Raw genomic sequence first — 21,534 nt, 5'->3', positions numbered from 1 at the left:
CATGCACATAAAAATAAGACACACATCCACTCTGTTATTTTTCAAATCAATTTTAAATGATCATAAATTTGTTTTCTTTTTAAATTTTTATTTTGTTGTGGCAAAAATACCTTTTGAAAAATTGAGATTTAAGAGGAACTTTAATAACATTAATTTACTACTCTGAGTATTTGAAAATTTTTAAAGCACGTTCTCACTCTATAGACCTGGCTTACCTGACTTGCTATGTAGACCAAGCTGGCCTTGAATCTGCTTCTATTTTCCTGCCCCTGCAGCCCATGTATTGGCACCAAAGGCATGCTTTACCTGGTTTTTGAAAGTTTGGAGTTAGCTCATGGCCTTTGAGAAAGTAAAAACTACATAATTTATTATATGGCAAAATGCATTTCTAGGTTTCACCAAGGGACTTTTGCGAAAAAATGTGGATCAACTACACCTACTTATGGATCTATGAATGTGATGCAATTTCTGCATACGTGGCTCTGTGCAACAAGTTTGATATCTGCATTCAGTGGCGAACGCCCGACTACTGCCGTGAGTGAACATTAGTGCAAGGATGACTTCTAGTCGCTACAGAGCGTCCTCCTCTCTACAATTCTTTCTTCATTTCATTTTCAGTCACAAAAGTATCTTAGTTAATAAAGTTGGTGGAATGAAGAAAACCAATGTCACAGTGCAAGTGCTGTAGCAGAGCTTGAGAAATTGGGAATTCAGCTGTGTGCCCTTCTCCGTGTCCCCCTCTTGGCTGTGTTTCCAGAGGAACCGCCACTCCTGATTCATCACGAGTGCCTACCATCTTCAATCTCACTAGACACTGTGAGATTGTCCCCCCTCAAGATCATACCAATTTACAGCACCTCCCACAAGCTGAGTGTTCATTTTTGAACAGCAGGACTTTTTAAGAACAGCAGAAATCAACCAGAATTTCCTAAAACATCATTTAGAAATTCTCAGCAATGCTGCTTTTGGCAGTAACTGATTAAACCTCTACAGGCAGCATTTTTCTGTTTTTTTTTTTTTTTTTAATTTATCTTGTTTGAGTTACGTATTTAAGGAGTGTTTCTGTGCTTATCCTGTAGAGAAATTATATCTCCTGTGGCTCCATGGAGCAGGAACTTTGTAATAGGTAACTCTATATTTATGTGAAAGAGACTTGGACTGGATATTGGATATATATATCATACATATTTATACATGAAAAATTTTAAATAAATGCTTTCAAATGCAACATTGATTGCTATACAGACACTTGAAGTATGCTTTTGAATTCCCAAGGCTACCTTTATTTGTGGCTGGGTAGAAGATGAAATTTAGTTTTTAAAGAAGCTAAAACACGCACAATTTATCTCCGTAACATGGGCTGATCTCTCCCTCCTTCCCTCCCTCTCTCTGTCTGTCTCTCTATTCCTTCTTCCCTCTGACTCTCTTTCCCCCTCTCTTTCTTAGCCAGAACTCACACAAATTACCTTTGTTATTAATAAATTCTGTCCTTTACTGTCTACAGCTCTGAGCTGCCCAGAGGGAAAGGAATATCAGCCCTGTGTGAGGCCGTGTGAAGCAAGAACTTGTCTCAACAAATGGTTCTATGGACACACCTTGTGTCTGAATTTGAGAGAAGACTGTGTATGTAAGAATGGAACCATTCTTCACCGGCCAGATAAAACTCTATGCATCCCAGAGCAAGAATGTGGTAAGGACTAAAGTATAAAATGATTGCTCGGTGATCCATTAATTATGCATATGTAACACCTTTCAGATTCTGGAAATATATGCTGTGGGAAATTGATTAAAGATGACCAAGGTGTTGGAAAAGAAATAAGTTTGTAGTTTGCCTTTACTATCACTTCAGTTGGAGTTAAAATTAGGCCTTTGATGATGATGGTATTTGATCTTTACTTATGCAAATATTTATAACTAAGAAAGAACAAGACAAATTAAGAAAAGTATGTTGTGGCATCAATTTAAGTTTTGTATAGTGTATCACTTTTGTCTCTGTGACTGTGAGTCTATGTATCTGTAAGATGGAGAAATTAATGGTACTTAGAACAGGTAGACATAAAATAATTTTAAAAACATTGTGCATTTAGAAAACGAGAATGCTGGAAATGGTAGATAACATTGCAATCTAGGGAAAAGCACTGAAGTCCTACATGTTCATGTTCAAATTATTTTTGGCACATTTTCCTTCTGGTTGTGGCAGATTAAAAAAAGAACAGAAAGTTCTGAAAGTTCCAACACAGCACTTCTTCAGTCACATGGGTGTTAATCATGGCCAGAAGAAAGAGAATTTTGCTGGAAATTAAATGGAAGGATGGGTAGGATAGAAATGGAAGGACGGTTTCAGAAACAGGTTTGTGACTGCCCATAAGGAAAGTGCCATGGAAGGTTGTGGAAAATACTAATATTTTCTCTGGACTTTATGTTAATGTTGGTTAAATAAAAATGCAATGTGCTAGCTGAAGAATGATGAAAGGAATCTGAGAAAGTATAGATTCATGACTTGTTGTTATATTGGTGGGTCAAATTATGGTCCAAAAAGAAAAAAACAAAAACAACACAAAAACCCATCATGACTTGATTTGCTTTAGCACATGGTTATAAATGAAATAGCATTGTTTATCTTTTACAGTATGCACTGACAGTGAAGACCAACCCCGAAGTGCTGGGGAGATTTGGAATGGTGGCGTTGATGAATGCGCCCTCTACAAATGTCTGGAGAATGGAAGCATTATTCCTGTAGAGCCTGTCTGTGAAGACGAGCCCTCCCCCATTTGTGAACGAGAAGCTGAAGTTGTAATGGGCATTGTTGATGAGCTGACTTGTTGTTCTAAAGAAGTTTGTGGTATGTATCTAAACTGGAGATATGTAGACATGCGTGATACTCAGTCTGAAAAACATGACAGGGTTACAATGTAGTACTTCCATAAATGTCATTTTCTTGAAACAAGTTATGTAATTGCATGTAAAAAAAAAAAAAAAAAAAAAAAAAAAAAAAAAAAAAACCTTGCCAGTAACTGTTAATACTATTCAGCAACTTAGGACAAAAGGTCGGACTCTGAGTCTCTGACTCATGACAATAAGGGATGCAAGAAAGTCCCAGAGAATTCTTAGAAGCACTGCTATCTCGTACACAGCCCAATTTTGAGCTTGATGGGTTCCACAGAAGAGGGCAAACACGCGTGGCAGAGCCACTTCCCCACTCTGAGTTGGCAGCATAAGACCAGTTGCTCTCACTACTGCGATAACACTCTGCTGCTTATTCCTAGGCTGTGACATGACTTTGTGTGACAGGACCATTCCAATGTGCACAAGTAGCCAGAAGTTGATGGTTGGCTATAGTGCTCTTTCTTGCTGTCCCCAGTATGAGTGTGGTAAGTTAATTTTTTAGGGAAAGTATAGCTCACTGGGCATTCTGAATAGTTGATTTAACCCTCTTCCTCTAGGTCTCTTAGGATGGGATTATTTTATACAAGCTTTTGAAGTTGCTAATTTCTAAGATTGTCACTAATTCAAATAGAAAAAGAATGGTATTGTCTTATTTTAATTCATTTTATTGTCTCACTGTTAACAAAATTTCAAATGTTTGTTATTCCGCAGAATGTGATACACTGAGCTGTCCCAGTATTTCAACACCAGATTGCAGAGAAGACCAGTTTGTACTTCAAGTCCGACAAGGAGAACCTTGCTGTTTCTACCCTTCCTGCGGTGAGTGCTCTAGAGGTGACTTGCAGTAAGAAGGGCAAGGACATGGGACTATCCATTTGCTGTGGATTTCATAGGCAAGAGTGTCATGTCATATCGTAGGAAGTGAACTCACTGAGAAGCATAGGAAGCAGTGCATATTGTAAATAACTCTCAGCAGTATTACAGCGAGTGCTTACTCCATCAGCAAAACTATCAATATCTGTCTAATAATGATCAAAGTAATGGAACCAAGACAGTTTTTTTTTTGAGCATTTAATGATGCAAATATCTATCTTTTAAAAAGAATTTGTAATATGGGCATTTCTAGAAGACCCAACTAGAATAATGCTCTGTAGTGACATTAAATACCATATTCAAATTTAATTTCTATATATAACCTGTGAACTATGATAGTCCCTAGAGAACATAGGAATATGTAGCCAGCACAAAGTATCCTATTTGGATAACTAGAAGCTGAATAACAGGAAAAACTCTTTCTCCCTGCCTCCCAATTCAAGTGAATTATCATACCAGAAATCAGAAGGCATCGCCACCTGGAATTTCCTTAAATTTTTATGACTGCAAGTGGCTAGATAAAGTTCAAACAAGGATTTAGGGGCAAGTAAAAAATTTCATGGGGAAGAAGAGATGACACCTCTCTCTATCTGTTTTCTGTCCTAGTGTTCCGCCATTTCTCACTCAAATTCCATTGACAGAGATTCTAATTAGAGAGATATGGGTTTTCCCACCATGTAGCTGGTCAGGATGAGGCCCCTTAATTAACAGTCTTTGTAAGAACTTTGTAGATGGGTCATCTGTCAGAATCATTCAGAGAAATTTCAGATGTGGGAGGCATGACTGGACAATTTTCTACTGCACTCTTCAGCCATAAATGGCATAAAAATAAAACAATTACAGTAAATCAATCAATGGTATTTTGTTTTCCATGGGATAAACTATTCTACAAATAAATGGCATATATTTCTGATAGATGTCATCTCTTGCATCAGCCAAAGACCATACATAGAGAGAATGTAGACCTCTGCTCAGATGTAGCCCACAGACAGCTCAGTCTCCATGTGGGTTCCCTAGTAAGGGGAGAAGAGGCAGTCTCAGACAGAACCCAATTATCTGCCCCTTGATCATTTCTCCCTGGTGGGGTGACCTAGCAAGTCCCCAGAGGAAGAGGATCCATATAGTCCTGATGGGACCTGTTAGACTAGGATTAGACAGTAGGGGAGAAGGACTTCTCCTATCAGTAGACTAGGGAAGAGTGATAGGGGAGAAGAGGGAGGGAGGGAGCGTGGGACCGGGAGGAGATGAGGGAGGGGACTACAACTGGGATACAAGTGAATAAATTGTAAAAAAAATAATAGACATGGATATAAAAAAAGAAAGCATAAAGTTGTACATTTTTGTTTCAAAGAGCTATGCAGTATTCTCCTACTTCCCAATTAAATATATTGTATTTATTTTGACTTTGTGTATAATGTGAACTAAACATTAATTTGATTTTAGTGTAGTAGTGTGATTGTTTTGTTATTGTTATTGTTGTTTGCTTGTGTGTTTAACCTTTAGTTTGTGAATCATGCACTGAACCGCCTCCACAATGTGCGGATGGGGAATTCCTCACAGTGGATCTGAACACGACACACCTGTGTTGTCCTCAGTACTACTGTGGTAAGCCCTTTTTAACCAATTTTAAACATTAAAATATGTCTGTGAAAGGTCCAAGAGTCAGATGTTCGAGAAGTCCAGTATATCTTAGTGGTACTGTTAATTCAGATCCCCTTCTCAGGGGTTTTCCCCGGAGGAGCTGGGCTAGATAGCTCAATTACTGTGGCTGAGTAGGCACTCATGCTAGGCTCAGGAAGGAAAGTAGAAGGAACCCCTGGGAGGTGGAAACCCTGCACTGCCTTGGTAAGGGCAGCTAACTAAAGAGGACATGCAGGTCCATGAAATTCATCTTTACTTGTTTGATTTTTCCTCCTAGTTTGTGAGCCGAACCTTTGTCCTCCACCGTTACTCAGCTGTGCAAAAGATATGAATCTGGTGAAAGAAAATGTATCTGGACAATGTTGCCCAAACTGGCATTGTGGTAACTCATTTCATATCTTAGAGTTTTCTAATGATGAGTTAGCGTGTTCTGAGTCAGGTAAACATGTTGATTTTTGCCTTCTAGAATGCAGCTGTGAAAATCTTGTCATGCCAACTTGTGAAGTGGTAAGAATGTATATATTTTTATTAACTTATTGTGTTGCTCAAATTGGTATCTTCTCCCTTTATCTGCCTCATTTCTGAATTATATACTGTAAATAAAACTGTCCTTGTTATAAGTCCATAGAATAAAATAATGTTATTACATGATAGTTAACTTTTTGTATTTTATTTAACCAAGTGGCTTTGCATGATGCTGTATACCTTTAATCCCAAATCCCACTGCTTGTGAGGCAGAGGCAGGTGGGTCTCTGTGAATTTGAGGTCAGCATGTCTATATAGCGAGTTCCAGGCCAAGTGGGGTTGTATTGTAAGATCTGTCAAAAAATGACTCATAAAATACAGTACACTGTAACACTGTAATATATAATTATTTAACAGAAAATTTACTCTCCTAATATTGTATTACTTAAGGTCCTTAAAATGTGAAATATTAAAAAAACATTATTTTAATATTTAAAGGCATGCTCAAATAACTCTCCCAGGAAATGTACTTCTGTTGTACCCTTTATAGAGGAGAAATAAGTCTAAACATGTAACTCTGTGTCTTTTCTTTTCTTGAGTTAGTTATGAGTATGTAAAGAGAAACATTTCAAGGATTTAATATTTTAAAATAACAAGGGTGGCTCAGGAGATTTGTTAATGGAGTGTGACTAATGGTGCTTCATAGCTTGTCCTCAAATATCTACCTTCATTTTATGCTATTAGCATTAAAAAAGAAGATATATTCTTCTTTAAGATAAAGAGAAAGGGAAAGAAGAAGACGCATACCATCATTTATTAGAGCAGATAATTTCTTCCACAAAGACATTCTGACAGTTACATTTTTATGTTTTTCTTAATGTGTACTTCCAGATGGCCTATTCAGATATCTAAGAGCCAAGCTTTTTTTTTTGGGGGGGGGAAACAAATGAAGCATAGTTATTACATAGTGGATTTGCTCTTTTTGCATGTCACTATTTTATTGTCAGTATCACTTAATTTTACATTTGCTCGGGGTTGTTATACAGGCTTCGCACAGAATTCTGAAGATTTACAATAACTTTTATGATAGCCACTTTTCTCATAACCAAATGCCTGGAAAGAAGCAATCTAAGAAAAGATTTGACCTCAAGGTCCAGGGAATATGGTCCATGATATGGGGAAGATATGAGAGCAGGAGAGGCAGGGGCTGGCCACATTGAATCTGCAGCGAGGGAGCAGAGAGTGATGGACCCTCGTGGTCAGCTGGTTTCCTCCCTTTTTCTTGTTTATCCAGTCTGTGACTCATTCCGTGCAATATAACTGCTTTCATTAAGGGTGTGTTTTCCATCCTTGGTTAAACTTATCAGAAATACCCACACAGGCAAGACCAGAGCTGTGTCTCCTAAGCAATCTTCAGATCTGGTGTGTTGACAATAAATACTATCTATCACAGATTTTGTAAAAGTTTTCATCTAAGTTGTGTTTGTATTACACGTACATTTGCATAAAAGTAGGTTTATGGCACCTACAACCCTCAGATCTTACTTAACATCAAATCTTCACGACTAGATTTTTAGCTCCTTTTATAAGTAAGTAAGTCGAGGCCTACAAGGGTACATGACTGATTGAAGTCAGGAATCAAAGGGTGTATGTGGGTGTGAGTGGGCATGTACTGGGTACTTACCCTGTACTTTGGTGGCCATCAGAGCATCATCTCAGATCAGATCTGGGGAATTCCAGTCATGATTAACATCCTTCAGAGTTTCTCTGCTAGCCTAGAAGACACTTAATGATCATTTGCTTTCAGTTTAGTATAAACTGACACTACAATGGGGGATGACATCATGTCCAGTTTGGAAAACTTGGGCTATAACTCATATTGAAAGGGTAAGAGATATGAGACCCAACATATACTACCTATGGTGATGTTAATTGGTTCACACTCTTCCAGTACAACATTTCACTAGGTTATTCAGAGTTACCGCTTGGTCCAACAACTCACCCCCAAGAATGAATGAATGACACACAGAAACTTGTTTTTGAATATCATAATAGCTATAAAGTAGAAACAAGCCAAGATGATAGAGTTTTATCTGAACCTTGAAGAATAGTGACACTTATGCCACAGCACTCCATCTTATTGGATGTAATGATAAGGACTTGTGAATAATGTATATCTTATTGGTGAAGTTAAGGACTCGTGAATAATATATATCTTATTGGTGAAGGTAAGAGATGAAGCTACAAATAAATATGTGGAATGGTCTGAAAAGACGTAGACAAAGGAGGGAATATTTTAAAGCTGAGCTTGTGAGGAGATGGTGTGTATAATCATGCCTTTGGTTATTAGAAATGAAACCAGTGGTAAGTGATCTATGTAGAAACACGGGGCAGATCCCTTATTTCAACTTCAGAGTACCGTTTGCACTGGTAGAATTTGATTAATTGTTTTTTTAAAAATTCCATTAGAAGGTTTTATTTCCATTCTCTTTGGAATTTTATTTAGATTAAAGTCATAAAACAACCAATGAATTAACACTGATGAAACTACAATTTATAAAGCAACATAAAATGTTACATATTAGCTTGCTGGAAAAAGTAACTTTAAGATAGTGGATTTATTAGAATAAATACTTTATATGAAGAATCAAATTCATTTTATTAATATGTTATGAAGATTGAAGGCACTGTGGAAAAAGAAATGCTTACAAGAAAATACTTGAGAATTTAAACCTAGTCCCATCATTGTTTTGACGATGTTAAATCATTTCTAACAAGGTGAGGACTGAGTCTCAGTCATGACAAATACTTATGAATAGCTATCGGCTATACAGCACTGTTGGGGTATGACCTCAACTCTGACCTTTTTATCACCCTTCCCATTTTTTTTTTCACAGTGCTAAGGGGCCAGCAGTATCGTTTTGTTTGTTTTATGGATGAGGGAAATGAGGCACACATTGGTAAAATAATATCACTAGTTTGCATAGTAAATAGTGAGCCAAGTTCTGCATGTTGGCCAAGTTCCCCAGTTGACTCTTAGACACCATTCTAGGCTCACTGCTTTTTCTCTGTCCGGATGCCATAGCTGCCTTGCTGGTCCGTGGACCTCAAAATTCTGGACTGCCTCTGAAGAGCATATGGTTACATTTCCAGGGCTGCACGCTTCCTTTCCCTCAGCTGTCCACTAGCATCTCAACAAATTCAACAGTATTCTAAAGTCGGGATATACAATAAATATTATTATGTCCACCTTCTCTTATTTAATAGATAAGGAAATTGAAGTACAAAGAGATTTAATGGTCCGTGCTGGCGAGATGGTTCAGTGGGTAGGTTCGCCTCACAAAGAGACTAGAGTTAGTAAACACAGCCCATGCTCTGCAGGTACCTCACCCGTATTCCCAACACACAAGAAGCAGAAACAGAAGATGCCTGAGACAAGCTGGCTACCTAGACTAGCTGGACTGATGAGCTCTGAGGAGAAGAGAGACGCCTTGCCTGAGTGTATAAGTGATCAAGGGAGGCACCTGCTGTCCTCTGGTTTCAACATGCACGAACATTCCAATCCACACACACAAGGCACACATGCACCCTACCACATAAACATGAATACATACCTACCCCTATACAGGCACTGAGTAATCTGTAATTGCGTTTTTATTGTGATTTTTTTTTTCATGAATGCTTGGCAGACTTAAGCCTCCTCAGTACCAGGTGTGTTAAGTATCTCGTAAGTGTTTATCTGGGTACGATTCTTTGTAATGCGTCTTTTCAAAATAATCATGATAAATCCCATAATAATTTCTTTCTAATAGGGAGAATTTGCCACAATAGATCAAAACTTTCAGAGTGACTGTGGATGTGAACAGTACCTTTGTGGTAAATGTTTTCTTTTTTAATATTTTAAATAATGAATGTTTATTATTGGTATCTGTTATTTAGTGCTTATATATTTAAAAATGTTTTCTTTAAAAAATGTGGGATTTGTGTTTAGCCACTTGCCAGTATTCTAATGCACAACTGTTGTTTTTTCTTCATAATATCTCAAAATGTTCTGAGAAATTTGATAACTCAGAAAAAAGTATTATTTTCACCACAGAACTTTTTTGTAAGAAATTATTATTATTATTACTATTATTATTTAGTACATTTTATTCACTTTATATCCCAGCTGTGGCACCCTTCCCCTGTCCTCTCCCAATCCCACACTCCCTCCTTCTTCTCCTTTATGTCCCTCCCCTAGTCCATTGATAGGTGAGGACCTCCTCCTCTTCTATCTGACCCTAGCTTATCAGGTCTCATCAGGACAGACTGCATTGTCTTCCTCTGTGGTCTGGCAAGGCTGTATTCCCCAGGGGGAGGTGATCAGAGAGCTTGTCACTGGGTTCATGCCAGAGAACACCCCTGTTCCCCTTACTAGGGAACACACATTGAACTGAGCTGCCTATGGTCTACATCTGAGCAGGGGTTTTAGGTCCTCTCTATGCATGGCCCTGGGTTGGTGCATTGGTCTCTGCAGGCACCCCTATTGGTCTATTTCTCTATTGGTCTCTTTGTGGAGCTCCTGTCTCCTTAAGGTCTTTCTATCTCTCCATTCTTTCATAAGATTCCCTACAATCTGCCCAAAGTTTGACTATGAGTCTCAGCATCTGCTTTGATACTCTTTTGGGTAGATTCTTTCTACCCAGCAATTAAAAATGAAGAATTCATGAAATTTACAGGCAAATGGATGGAACTAGAAAAGATCATCCTGGATGAGGTAACCCAGAAGCAGAAAGATGCACAGGGTCTATATTCACTTATAAGTGGATATTAGCCATATAATACAGGATAAACATACTAGAATCCGTAGTCCTAAAGAAGCTAAACAATAAGGAGGACCCTAGGGCAGAGGTATAATCCTCATTCAGAAGGGCAAACGATATAGACATTGGAAGCAGGAGCAGACAGGAATCAGGAACAGGCCCACAGAGTGCCTCTGAAAGACTCTACTGATCGAAGTATTGAAGCAGAGGCTGCGACTCATAGCCAAACTTTGGGCAGAGTGCATGGAATTTTATGAAAGAAGGGGGAGATAGAAAGACCTGGAGGTGACAGGAGTTCCAAAAGGAGACCAACAGACCCCCCCCCCAAAAAAAAATGATGAGCCCTGCAGAGACTGATTCACCATAGAACTTTAAGAGGACACTGGAATTCTTTTTCTATGTTAGGTTAAAATATAGTATCTAAAATTGTCAACATGTTTTTGTTCATTGTCTATGATCAGTATTAGCATTTCAAAGCATGAAATACTAGATTTCATACTTAGTGGGGTTCATAGAATGTAGAATATTTCTTTAATGGCTTAAAATGCCTCAAATTTTTGTATGAGCAAAGAAAGGCAGAACCTCGGAGTTATATAGAGGCAAGGAAAGTTTCTGGCTATATGAAGCCCTCTCCTAGCCTGCTTTAAAATACCATCATTCACATACCATGCAGCATTATCCTGGCAGCACTAAAAACGGAATCATTTCCATCATCATAATAGTCATTGAAGCCACAAAATGTTACAGAATCCCATCATGGAGAGTACTACTGTTATTAAATTAGACTTTGTAGCTGTCTAGGTTCACATTAACTGTGTTTGGAGGAGAGGTGGGAATGCCTTGTTCATCTCTGAGACTTCATACTTCTGGAAGTTGCTATAAAATGTATCTTTTGGAACATGTTAATGTAAGTGATTTTGCACTTTAGTTTTTATTACACATTAAGGGATAAGTGTGCTATTCATGTTGTTAAATGAATTCTTGGTTTGTTAGACATATGTAATATCTTACCTGATTTTGAAAATTTGGTCCATCACAATGAACATAAGTTCTGTTGATTGGTAAATACAAAAGACAACACTGTGTTTTGTTTTGTTTTAATTGACCCCCCCCTTTTTTTTTTTTTTTTTTTAGAAAAGGATGATGTATGCGTGTTTCAGGAAGTCTCAGTATTGAATCCTGGCCAATCTCTGATAAAGTATTTGGAAGGGGACTTTTGTTACACAGTAGAATGTCTGGAAGAAAAAGATAACTATACAGGTTTTCATACTTTGAACGTTACAATGGTGAATTGTTCAAAAGACTGTGATGTTGTAAGTATTATTATAAGTTGCTCTGGTGACCCCGTGAGTTGAAAGTTTCCAGCTAGAGAATTTGAACCTGTGAATATTTTATGAGTTATACACTTGAAAAGCTCCTCAACACGCTATTATTTTACGAAATGTGTATTCAATGCAGAGTTTCACGTTGCTAGGAATGGCCTTGAGTTTCAAGAGTTGTTGTGTACAGATTTCTTGTTTGGTTGACCTAAGATTGTTGCACCTGCCTGATGAGTGTTTCCTGGTGGATGGAGAAGTCAACATTGACTTTATTTCTAAGTTGGCTGCATAAAGTAAATTATTGCTTGAAGCTCTTCAGATTCACCTTTAGGAATGCTTCCAGATGTTGGGGGGGTATGTTATAGTTGGAAAGCACCTTCAGGACTGACTCATTAAAGTGCTTGTATTGCTGTATGGCTAATCCTCTGAGGAGCTGATCCTCCGCCTGTTCACTCTACGCAGCACCAGACATACATTCCATCCTCCAGTGATTATGATTGCTGTGGAACCTGTAAAAATATATCCTGCAAGTTTCCTATGGAAAACGGAACATCAGCTGTCTATGAGGTATGGAATTCTATTTCCTAAACCGTGTCCTATGGACAGTAACTCTCTCTGGCACTTTCTCCACACTCTTGAATTGCATTTAAAAATGTCCATTTGCCACACGTGCCTATATACATTGTACACCTACACATAATGGACACCTCCCACTCTTGATTATATTTTGTTCTGTTTTAAATTTTCTGATATTTTTTTGATAATTTTGTTTTGTATTTTTTAAATAAGTTTACTTATTTATTCACTTACATCCCGATCGATCATAGCCCCCTCCCTCCTCCCCTCTGCTTCTCTTCCCACCATCCCACCCCAGTACATCAGGTCACATCAGGACTGAGCTCACCCTGATCCACTGAGGCCAGGCAAGGACACCCCACTAGGGGGAAGTGATCAAATAGCAAGAAACAGAATCCATGTCAGACACAGCAGCCTCTCCAATTGTTTAAATTGCTTCCTAAGGTAATTTTAACACGGACTTTTTAAAAAATTCTTTATTAATTACACTTTATTCACTTTGTATCGCCTCTGTGGTTCCCTCCCTCCTCCCATCCCAATCCCTCCATTACTCTCCCCTCTGCATGCATGCCCCTCTCCAAGTCCACACGTTAGGGGAGGTCTTCTTTTCCTTCCTTCTGATCCTAGTCAATTAGGTCTCATCAGGAGTGGCTGCATTGTCTTCTTCTGTGGCCTGGTAAGGCTGCTCCCCCCTCAGGGGGAGGTAATTAAAGAGCAGGCCAATCAGTTCATAACATGGACTTTTACATTTTTTCTGGATTTACAAAAATGAGTTCCAGGAAAAGTTTGTATATAATCATTGATGAGGATAGTAAAATGGCATCATAGTATTTTTATGACACCATTAAATTTTAATTTTTATCTGTTGGCTATTACTATTTTCTGAATATTATTACTATTACTATTATTATTATAGGTTTTTTTTGGGGGGGGGACAGAGCTTCTCTGTATAAGAGCCCTGGCTGTCCCAGAATTCACTTTGTAGACCTGGTTGCCTTTGAACTTACAGAGATCTGCCTGCCTCTGCTTCTCGAATGCTGGGATTAAAGGTGTGCACCATGCTTGAATGAATATTATTATTTCTAACCTCTGAACTTACAGATGGTTTTTGGTTTCGGTTCTTGGATGATCTGAAGCTATTCATAAGTTGACACAGGACCTAGAACAGTGGCTCTCAACCTTCCGAATGCTGCAATCCTTTCATACAGTTCCTCATGTTGTGGTGACCCCCAACCATAACATTATTTTGTTGCTACTTCATAACTGTAATTTTGCTACTGTTATGAATCATAAAGCAAATATCCGATATGCAGGATATCTGATATGCTACCCTAAATGAATCATGACCCACAGGATAAGAATCACAGACCTAGAGAAAAGACAGTGACAGGGTATATCTAAAATTCTACTGGTCTACAAGAAAGAGCTTGGCTATACTTTTAAATTACAGTTATAGCCCAACAGACATTATTATGCAGATGTTTTCTTTTAAGCTTGGCAGTAAGGGAAAAAGAGGAAGAAAAGCAAGGGGGAGGGAGGGTAGGGCTAGGAGGGAAGGAGGGAGGGGCTTATGGGGGGATACAAAGTGAATAAACTGTAATTAATAAAAAATAAAAAATTAAAAAAAAAAGAAAGGAGGGTTGTGAGGGGTGTGGTTTGTCGTGAGGAATAGTAAACTGAGACGCTGAGGTTTGGTGGCTAGATGACCACCTGGTAGAAATACTTAAAGTGCTACTTTTCTTTCAGTTGCTTTATGTCATATGAACATCTTAGTTTCATTAAGAAACCAAAGACATACCAACATGTGTGTGCACAGGTGTTCATGCCTGTGCATCTGTGTGTTATGTAGTTTTGAGACACAATTGGGGTCATTTTCAGATAGAATGTTGATGTTCCAAGAGGCTTCCATATCTTGTGTTATATTTGATTAAATAAAGATTTAATTAATTTATGGGTTCTAGGAAATGTTACAGATCGTGGCATGTCTAGTAGTAATTTTTTTATTTTATTTTAAATTTTTAGGAGGGGAGCACCTGGCACTATAATTGCACCACCTACGAATGTGTCAACACCGACGAGGGAGCAATGATCCTAAACTATCGCATGGTTTGCCCTCCTTTTAATGAGACCGAATGCAAACTGGTTTGTACTTTGTTCTATCTAAAGATATCCTGCATCAGCTGTAATTTAGGAAGTCCACATTAGTATGTTTCTCAAGGTCCTACAGACATAGTTGCTTATTTGCTGTCGTGGATGTTTATGTTTTTTTCTTTGCATGGGTAAAATCTCTGTTACAGTTCTGTGGTTTCCTATTTTGCATTCAAAATTGACTCTCTTAGAATGGATAATTTGCTGTCTCTAGGCTTTTATGTGTATAGTCAAGGATAATTGAAAAAGCCTTTGGTCAGCAAGTCCAGGCACCCTTTTAATATAGATAAATGTACCACTTAATTGAGTTTTGCCTTTTTTTCTTTTCTTAGACAAACACATAGATTTATCATGTCACTAATGCATCTGGATCTAGTGACATTTACTTTGCTTCGCTGATTCAGGCCCCTGGAGAACTTGGTGTTTTTTTGGTTTTGTTTTGTTTTTGTTTGTTTGTTTTCAGATTCTATAGTTTTGCTCCATTTTATCCTCTATTTTCTAAGAGAAAAATCTGTCAGGAGAAAAGGTTTTTTTGTTTTTGTTTTTGTTTTTGTTTTTTTTTTTTTTTTTTTTTTTTTGAAGTGTAATGATTTTTACTCCAAAACAAATGCTTAGTTACTTAGACAGTTGGTTGTTAATGATTAATGGGATTTATTCAATTGCACAGAGAAATCGCATAGTTTCTCTGATGTTTTTTTCTTGTAGTTATAACCTTTAATAGTAATGGCTAGCATGCTATCAAATGTACTAAAGTTATATTTAAGCTCTGGAACATGGGTTTTGTTTGAAAAATAAAATATTTATTAAAGAAAGAAGTGTCCTCTTAACATTTGTGATATGTAGGAATTTAATTCATCTAATTAAGATAATTTAAATTGTATTTTGGAGTTGAAAATTAATGGCAACTAGTTAGGATAGCTTTTATTATTTTATTATGGTTAAATTATATGGAGCATTGTAAAAGCGTTCCTTAAGTAGCAATTTTTTTTTTGTACTTTTTGTATGAAGGTAGAGACAATGTAGGTTTTAACAAAATATCTTGTTCCTAAAAAATTCTTATTAGGAATTATTAACTTTTAATTGTTTTTTTCTACAAAGGCTTCCAGGTAGCTGATAAAATACTGTAAGAGTTGGCTTTTAGTTCCAAGTTAAGAGAAAATGGATAAACACTGTATCTCTTACCTTCTATTTTTTCTTCTCCTAGAATGAAGGGACTGTAAAGCTTTACAATGAAGGCTGTTGCAAGATCTGTAAGTGGGGATAGCTTAGTCGTCACGGGTCATGCGGTTGTTGTATTCTCTTAACTAAAACCACAGAGTCTGTCATTTAAGTGATTTTGTGTTGTGCGGTTGATATGCCTGTCATCCCAGCCTTTGTATATCGTGTGATATACATAAACTTTTGTCTAGATAAATTCTCATGTCATTTTTGGGTATTTCTTTATTTTAGCATTTTCTAAAAGCCATAGCCTAGGATTTTCTTTAAAATTAAAATGATTGTGTGTGTGTGTGTGCCTGTGTCTGTGTCTGTGTGTTTTACCTGCATGTGTCTCTGTGCACCACGTGCATGCAGTCATTATAGGGGCCGGAAGAAGGCGGCAGGTCCGCTGGAGCTGGAGTTACAGAGGTTGTGAGCCATCGTGTGGGTGTCGGAATCAGACCCAAAGTCCTCTGTAAGGACAGCCGGTCATCTTAGCAACAGCCACCTCTCCAATCTCTAGCCTAGGATTTTAATAGGTTTGGATTTCAAGTTCACTTTGCTTGGAATACACTCACCTGCACAAACTTCAGTAGATTATGAGAAGAATGATAACTGAGGCATCACTAAGAACATTTCAGGAGCAATGAAACTATCTTCAGACAGTTCGAACAGATCTATGAGTCTCTACTCCTGGGAAACGCCCATTTTGAATTACACTTAAATCCTATATTTAGAAATGTTCATGGGGCTTAGTTAAATACGTGTACTACCTTTTCTATTTGTTTTAATTATAAGTTTATTTTGTGGTAATTTTGAATAATTGAGATTAAATTAGAATAGAGGACTATTCATGTAGCAAACCACTTTTATTTTTTTAAGCATAAACTTATATGAATATAAAAGTAAGAGTTTTAAGAGAAATTACATAGGCAGAAATTTAATTTTTTTTCTAGAGATGCTTTGGAAAAGATCATAGGATAATCTGGGTTAATAATATCATTGCAGAGGGATGGAATTTTAGATATGGGCTGAAGTGTTTCTCAAATAACACCCTGAGTGTCCTTAGGGACTAAATCCCATGAATTTATAAAGATAGAATATTTACTTTGCACAAAATATACCTCAATAAATTCTGGAATTGTTCTGATTTTCAGCTCAAAGAGGTTAAGCAATTTATCCAAGTCATATTTCTCGTGAATGGTGATGATGGGCTAAAATTTAGTTCCATTGTATACAAGCCCAAAGTTAAGTCATACATAAGCCCTGCCTAGAGAGAAGAAAAGAAAAAGAAAGAAGGAAAGAAGAGGAAAATTTCAACATTTTACAACTTGATATCACTTTTACTGTGTTACTTTCTAGGTCTGCTATAACACAAAGTCTTACAAAGCAGGTGGCTTAAGCACCAAGAATATATTGTTTCATAGCTCTGGGGTTCCCAAACTTAGACGTTGACAACCAGCTTTTCTAATGAGTTCAGTGAAGGAACCATCTCTGTCCTTAACTTATGTTAGTATCATGTTTCTGTGTGTATGTGTGTGTTTGTGTGTTTCTCTGAATTTCCTCTTTACAAAGGCCAGTCATGTTGCTTTGTAATCCACATCTTACATCAGTCTTATCTGAGTGCCTCTGTAAAGGCCCTGTGACCAAATAAATGTCACATTTTCTAGCTCTACTGAACCTGGGAAGATTTGGGGGACACAATTTAATTGAAAAGAACTATATTGACTGGGCCTTGGGAATAGAGTGACATGCATTTTAATTACTAGAATCTGATGAAGCATCCAATAAGTTTTTTCTATTAATTGAAAATAAGCAATTATCCATTCAGTATTCTCTGAATCACATGGGAACTAAGGTTTATTGATTATCTCTTGTATCAGGAACACAGCAATTAAATTTAGCTGTAGATTCTAAAGAGGCTTGTATTTATATATTCTTACTCCTTATTCCTTTGACAGCTTTCCTCTAGATATGAGAAAGAAGTGAGTCTTATTCAAAGTCAAGGCCATTGTAATTGGCCCCATAATACCACCCCATGATAACTAATAGACAAGTTTGTGTGTTTACTTTCTGAGGGCAGACAGGAAGAAGTGGGTGACTAATTGATGAATGACATACTGTTACTCCTCAGCCTGTTTAGACATGAGCAGAGTCAGTCCTTGGAAGAAGGTATAGATAGCTTCCTGAAATGATTAGAATATCATGCTTCAGAGCAGAGGATCTCATGAGACAATAATGGATATAGATGCAGCATAGTTCATGTCTGCCAAGATCTTTGCATTGCAGAATAATGGCAAACTGCTTTGATCTCTCTCATTTGGTGTGTTACGGAATGTGAAGTAGTTTATGCTTTGACATTAGAGAAGCTTTGTCCCAAGCTGAGATTCTGAACAACTATGTTATGTTGTAGAGATTGTGGAGTTTGAATATTAAAGGTACTGTGATAACACAAAATATGCTACAAAGAATTCTGTGAGGAATACATAGAAAATACCTCTTGGAAGAAAATATGCTGTTAACCAACAATGAATAATGCTATCCCAGATATATATTCTATTATTTTTTCCGTGACAAGGACAGTTTAATTTCAACCAGGCTTAGCTACCTATCTCTCCTTGAATCAGAGTAACTTAACTTTACATGTTGGAATTTTGTATCAGCATGTATTTTTAACTAAGACTCTCATGGATAAATCGTATGAAAATTGATCTTGTAGTTTTACCAGATCTTTAAATTTATCTTGTAAGTAGAGTGAGTCAATGACTTCTCTAAAGTGGCAAAGTAAGTCCATGACAGGGGGAGGTCAGAATCCTAGCTTTTGTCATCTGGATTTAAGCTTAACTCACTAGCAAACATTGTTAAATATATATCTTTGGGTATATTATAATATAATACTCAGTTGCGTATTGATGCATGCTACTGTGTCCTGAATGGCTATTGTTGTAGGAAATAAAGAAATGAGTGTTGTGCTACATAATGTTTATTATTAGCCCTATGTTATTGCACCAATATTATTTGACCCGCTATCACAAATAATAAGATACAAATACGTGTTAGATTTTATAATTGCCTTATTTACCTTGGGCCAGGCAGATATATTACCTATGCTGTCTCAATAACCTCACCATGCATCTCCCAGCCCCCATACAACGCCATCTGCCTTAACCGCCATTATCTGGATTCCCTTTCATCCATAATCTTGGAAATACTTGCTTATCTTGGTGTTTTCTGCATCCACACCATCCTCCGAGTCACGTGGTTCCTTCTCTAGCTAACCCATCATGGAATCCTTCTTCTTCCTCTCTTCCCTTCTGTCTGTCTCCCATGATTCTCCTGTCTTCTAAAGCCTGGGCACCTCGGCCATGCCTACCCCATTTGGCCCTGCCCAGTTCTAAGTCGTTCAATCAGCCAATCAGGCAGGTTTACACAACAAGGATAGGTGTACCCAGATCTTGAGGGCCAGTAACACACATCCGACCAACCTCCAAAAGGCTATAGAGTATTTTTTTTTGAAATAGTAAAAAAATTACTTCAGAAACATAGAACAAAGTATGATTCATTCATGTATTACAATGTCTCACAATTAATTACTTTTTTATACTTAGCATATTAATGTGTACTTAGAAAAATTGGTTTTATATTCCCATTTTATTTACAAATTATGTACCAATTAATCATTTTTGCATATTATGTATTTAAACATATCATAGTTAAATCTAAAATTTTATTACTCCGTATGTATAATGTTTTTGAGATAACGAGGCAAAATGAAAAAAAATATGAATCTAGAAAATACAAGCTCTATGGAAGGAGAAAATAGATATTATGCATACAACATATAAGAGCAGAGTCTGAAAAAAATTTATAGTAACTATATGTTTTAAATAACCATGTGGATTTTCCAATCTAATCCTATTCATGTTTTAAATTAAAGAAGCATTTTACATGGAATTTTAAAGTTTACTTATTATTATTTTTAATTATGTGTAGGGTTATATGTCTCTGTGTGAGCATGTTCACGTGAGTGTGGTTATGGAGGGGCCAGAGGTGTCAGCTCCCCTGGAACTGGAGTTACGTAAGGTTGTGAACCATCTGATATGGCTGCTGTGAACTCCATCATCGGGAATAGCAGCAAGAGCTCTTAGCCACTTAAACATCTCCCCACCCCTTCCGTGGGATTTTGGATGAATACATGCATTTTCTTTTCTTTTCTTTCCTTTTTTTTTCAGGCAAACGAGAAGAAAGAATATGCCAGAAAGTGATCATTAAATCAATCATAAAGAAACAGGACTGCGTAAGCCAGAGCTCTGTAAGTGAGAAAGTAACACTGGTTACATAAAGAACGTGTATGTTTCTGGAAATCTGTGGATCTCTGACAACTGACACTGGCAAACTAGGCAAGAAAGGCACTTTGAGAGCGCTCCTGTGCCCCAATATCAAAATATTCTGTTCCTGAAGAATTATAAGTTATTCGTAGCATAAATAATCAACAGTTCTCAATGATAATTGCAATCTAAAGAGAGAAATACAATCTACATGTATTCACTACATTTTGCCTTTAGCTGTGAATTTTACTCAAAGGTTGTAGTCCATGTTATTACTTTACTTTTTTTTTAACATGGCCTACTTAATTCTATGCTGAACATGCACCAAAGCATGGCTGGAATAAAGTTATTCCATATATTCAGTCAAGCTTGCTCAATTCATTCTTTGGATTACATAAGCACTGCTGTATTCAGAATGGCCACGTAACAACCCTTTGGTATATGTATAAATCCCGTTTAATCTAGTGTTTCCACAATCCTTTAAACATATAGAAGGTTGGAGGATGAAATGGCTTCAGGAACGGTCTTCCTAACTCCCTGGAGGAATCAAATAATCTCCAGTGTTGGCTGAATTTGCAGCTCTCTTTTCTTATCATCTGCCCCTGCAGGTTAGTGTTGCATCATGTGATGGAAAGTGCCCATCAGCTACAATATATAACATCAATGTTGAAAGCCACCTGAGGTTCTGCAAGTGCTGTCGTGAAAATGGAGTACGCAACCTGACAGTGCCTCTGCATTGCTCAGGAAATGGCACTGAAGTTGCGTACACACTCCAGGAACCCATAGACTGCACGTGCCAATGGAATTAAGCTCTTGCACTTAAAGGACTCTGGACAGGATTGTCATGTCAGGCGACATTAACGTTTATTGTTATTATTTAGGCACATGTCAAACTTATACTCTACAGCAATAACATGTCCTTAACACTATTGGGATTTGACAACATAAAAGTAGGTACAAAATGTGTACAGTTTTAGATTGGTTGTTTTATTTTAATGAATACAATTATTCCAAGTTGTTTAGCTGAAATGCCGTCACATTTATTATTGTAGAGTGGGGCAAATTTAAATATTCCTATAAAGGCATTGCAGAATGTCTTTCATTTCAGGCCCTAGTCCTATTATTTTGTTTTGATTTGCAAAGTTTTACATAGCTGTCCAAACCCGAGGCAGACTTTAATTTCTACTATGTAATCTTATCAATGGGATTAATTGTTATAACTGTCTGGAGATAGACATAATGAGTTGTGCTTCTTAGAAACAGTACATAAAACCATAAGATGTTAGCTTAGTTAACAAT

The 21,534-nt window shown here is 37.2% G+C and overlaps 1 protein-coding gene across 1 annotated transcript in view; it reads left to right on the top strand.

Annotated features, from left to right (window-relative positions):
- Otogl (otogelin like) overlaps nucleotides 1-21,044 on the top strand; it is a 163,489-nt gene extending 142,445 nt beyond the window's left edge. The window contains exons 44-58 of the mRNA XM_055626081.1: nucleotides 393-534; nucleotides 1,505-1,690; nucleotides 2,630-2,842; nucleotides 3,267-3,371; nucleotides 3,598-3,705; nucleotides 5,263-5,364; nucleotides 5,678-5,782; nucleotides 5,867-5,907; nucleotides 9,678-9,741; nucleotides 11,802-11,980; nucleotides 12,449-12,553; nucleotides 14,585-14,704; nucleotides 15,915-15,960; nucleotides 20,140-20,219; nucleotides 20,844-21,044. Of these exons, the coding sequence (XP_055482056.1) occupies nucleotides 393-534; nucleotides 1,505-1,690; nucleotides 2,630-2,842; nucleotides 3,267-3,371; nucleotides 3,598-3,705; nucleotides 5,263-5,364; nucleotides 5,678-5,782; nucleotides 5,867-5,907; nucleotides 9,678-9,741; nucleotides 11,802-11,980; nucleotides 12,449-12,553; nucleotides 14,585-14,704; nucleotides 15,915-15,960; nucleotides 20,140-20,219; nucleotides 20,844-21,044 (1,797 nt within the window). The remainder of the gene's footprint in view (nucleotides 1-392; nucleotides 535-1,504; nucleotides 1,691-2,629; nucleotides 2,843-3,266; nucleotides 3,372-3,597; nucleotides 3,706-5,262; nucleotides 5,365-5,677; nucleotides 5,783-5,866; nucleotides 5,908-9,677; nucleotides 9,742-11,801; nucleotides 11,981-12,448; nucleotides 12,554-14,584; nucleotides 14,705-15,914; nucleotides 15,961-20,139; nucleotides 20,220-20,843) is intronic.
- The last annotated feature ends 490 nt before the right edge of the window (nucleotides 21,045-21,534 follow it).

This window comes from Psammomys obesus, unplaced genomic scaffold (assembly GCF_907164565.1).
Source record: "Psammomys obesus unplaced genomic scaffold, mPsaObe1.curated_primary_1811, whole genome shotgun sequence".
NCBI classification, from domain to species: domain Eukaryota; kingdom Metazoa; phylum Chordata; class Mammalia; order Rodentia; family Muridae; genus Psammomys; species Psammomys obesus.
The sequence above is the reverse complement of the archived record's forward strand: the minus strand, read 5'-3'. Positions and strand labels throughout refer to the sequence as shown.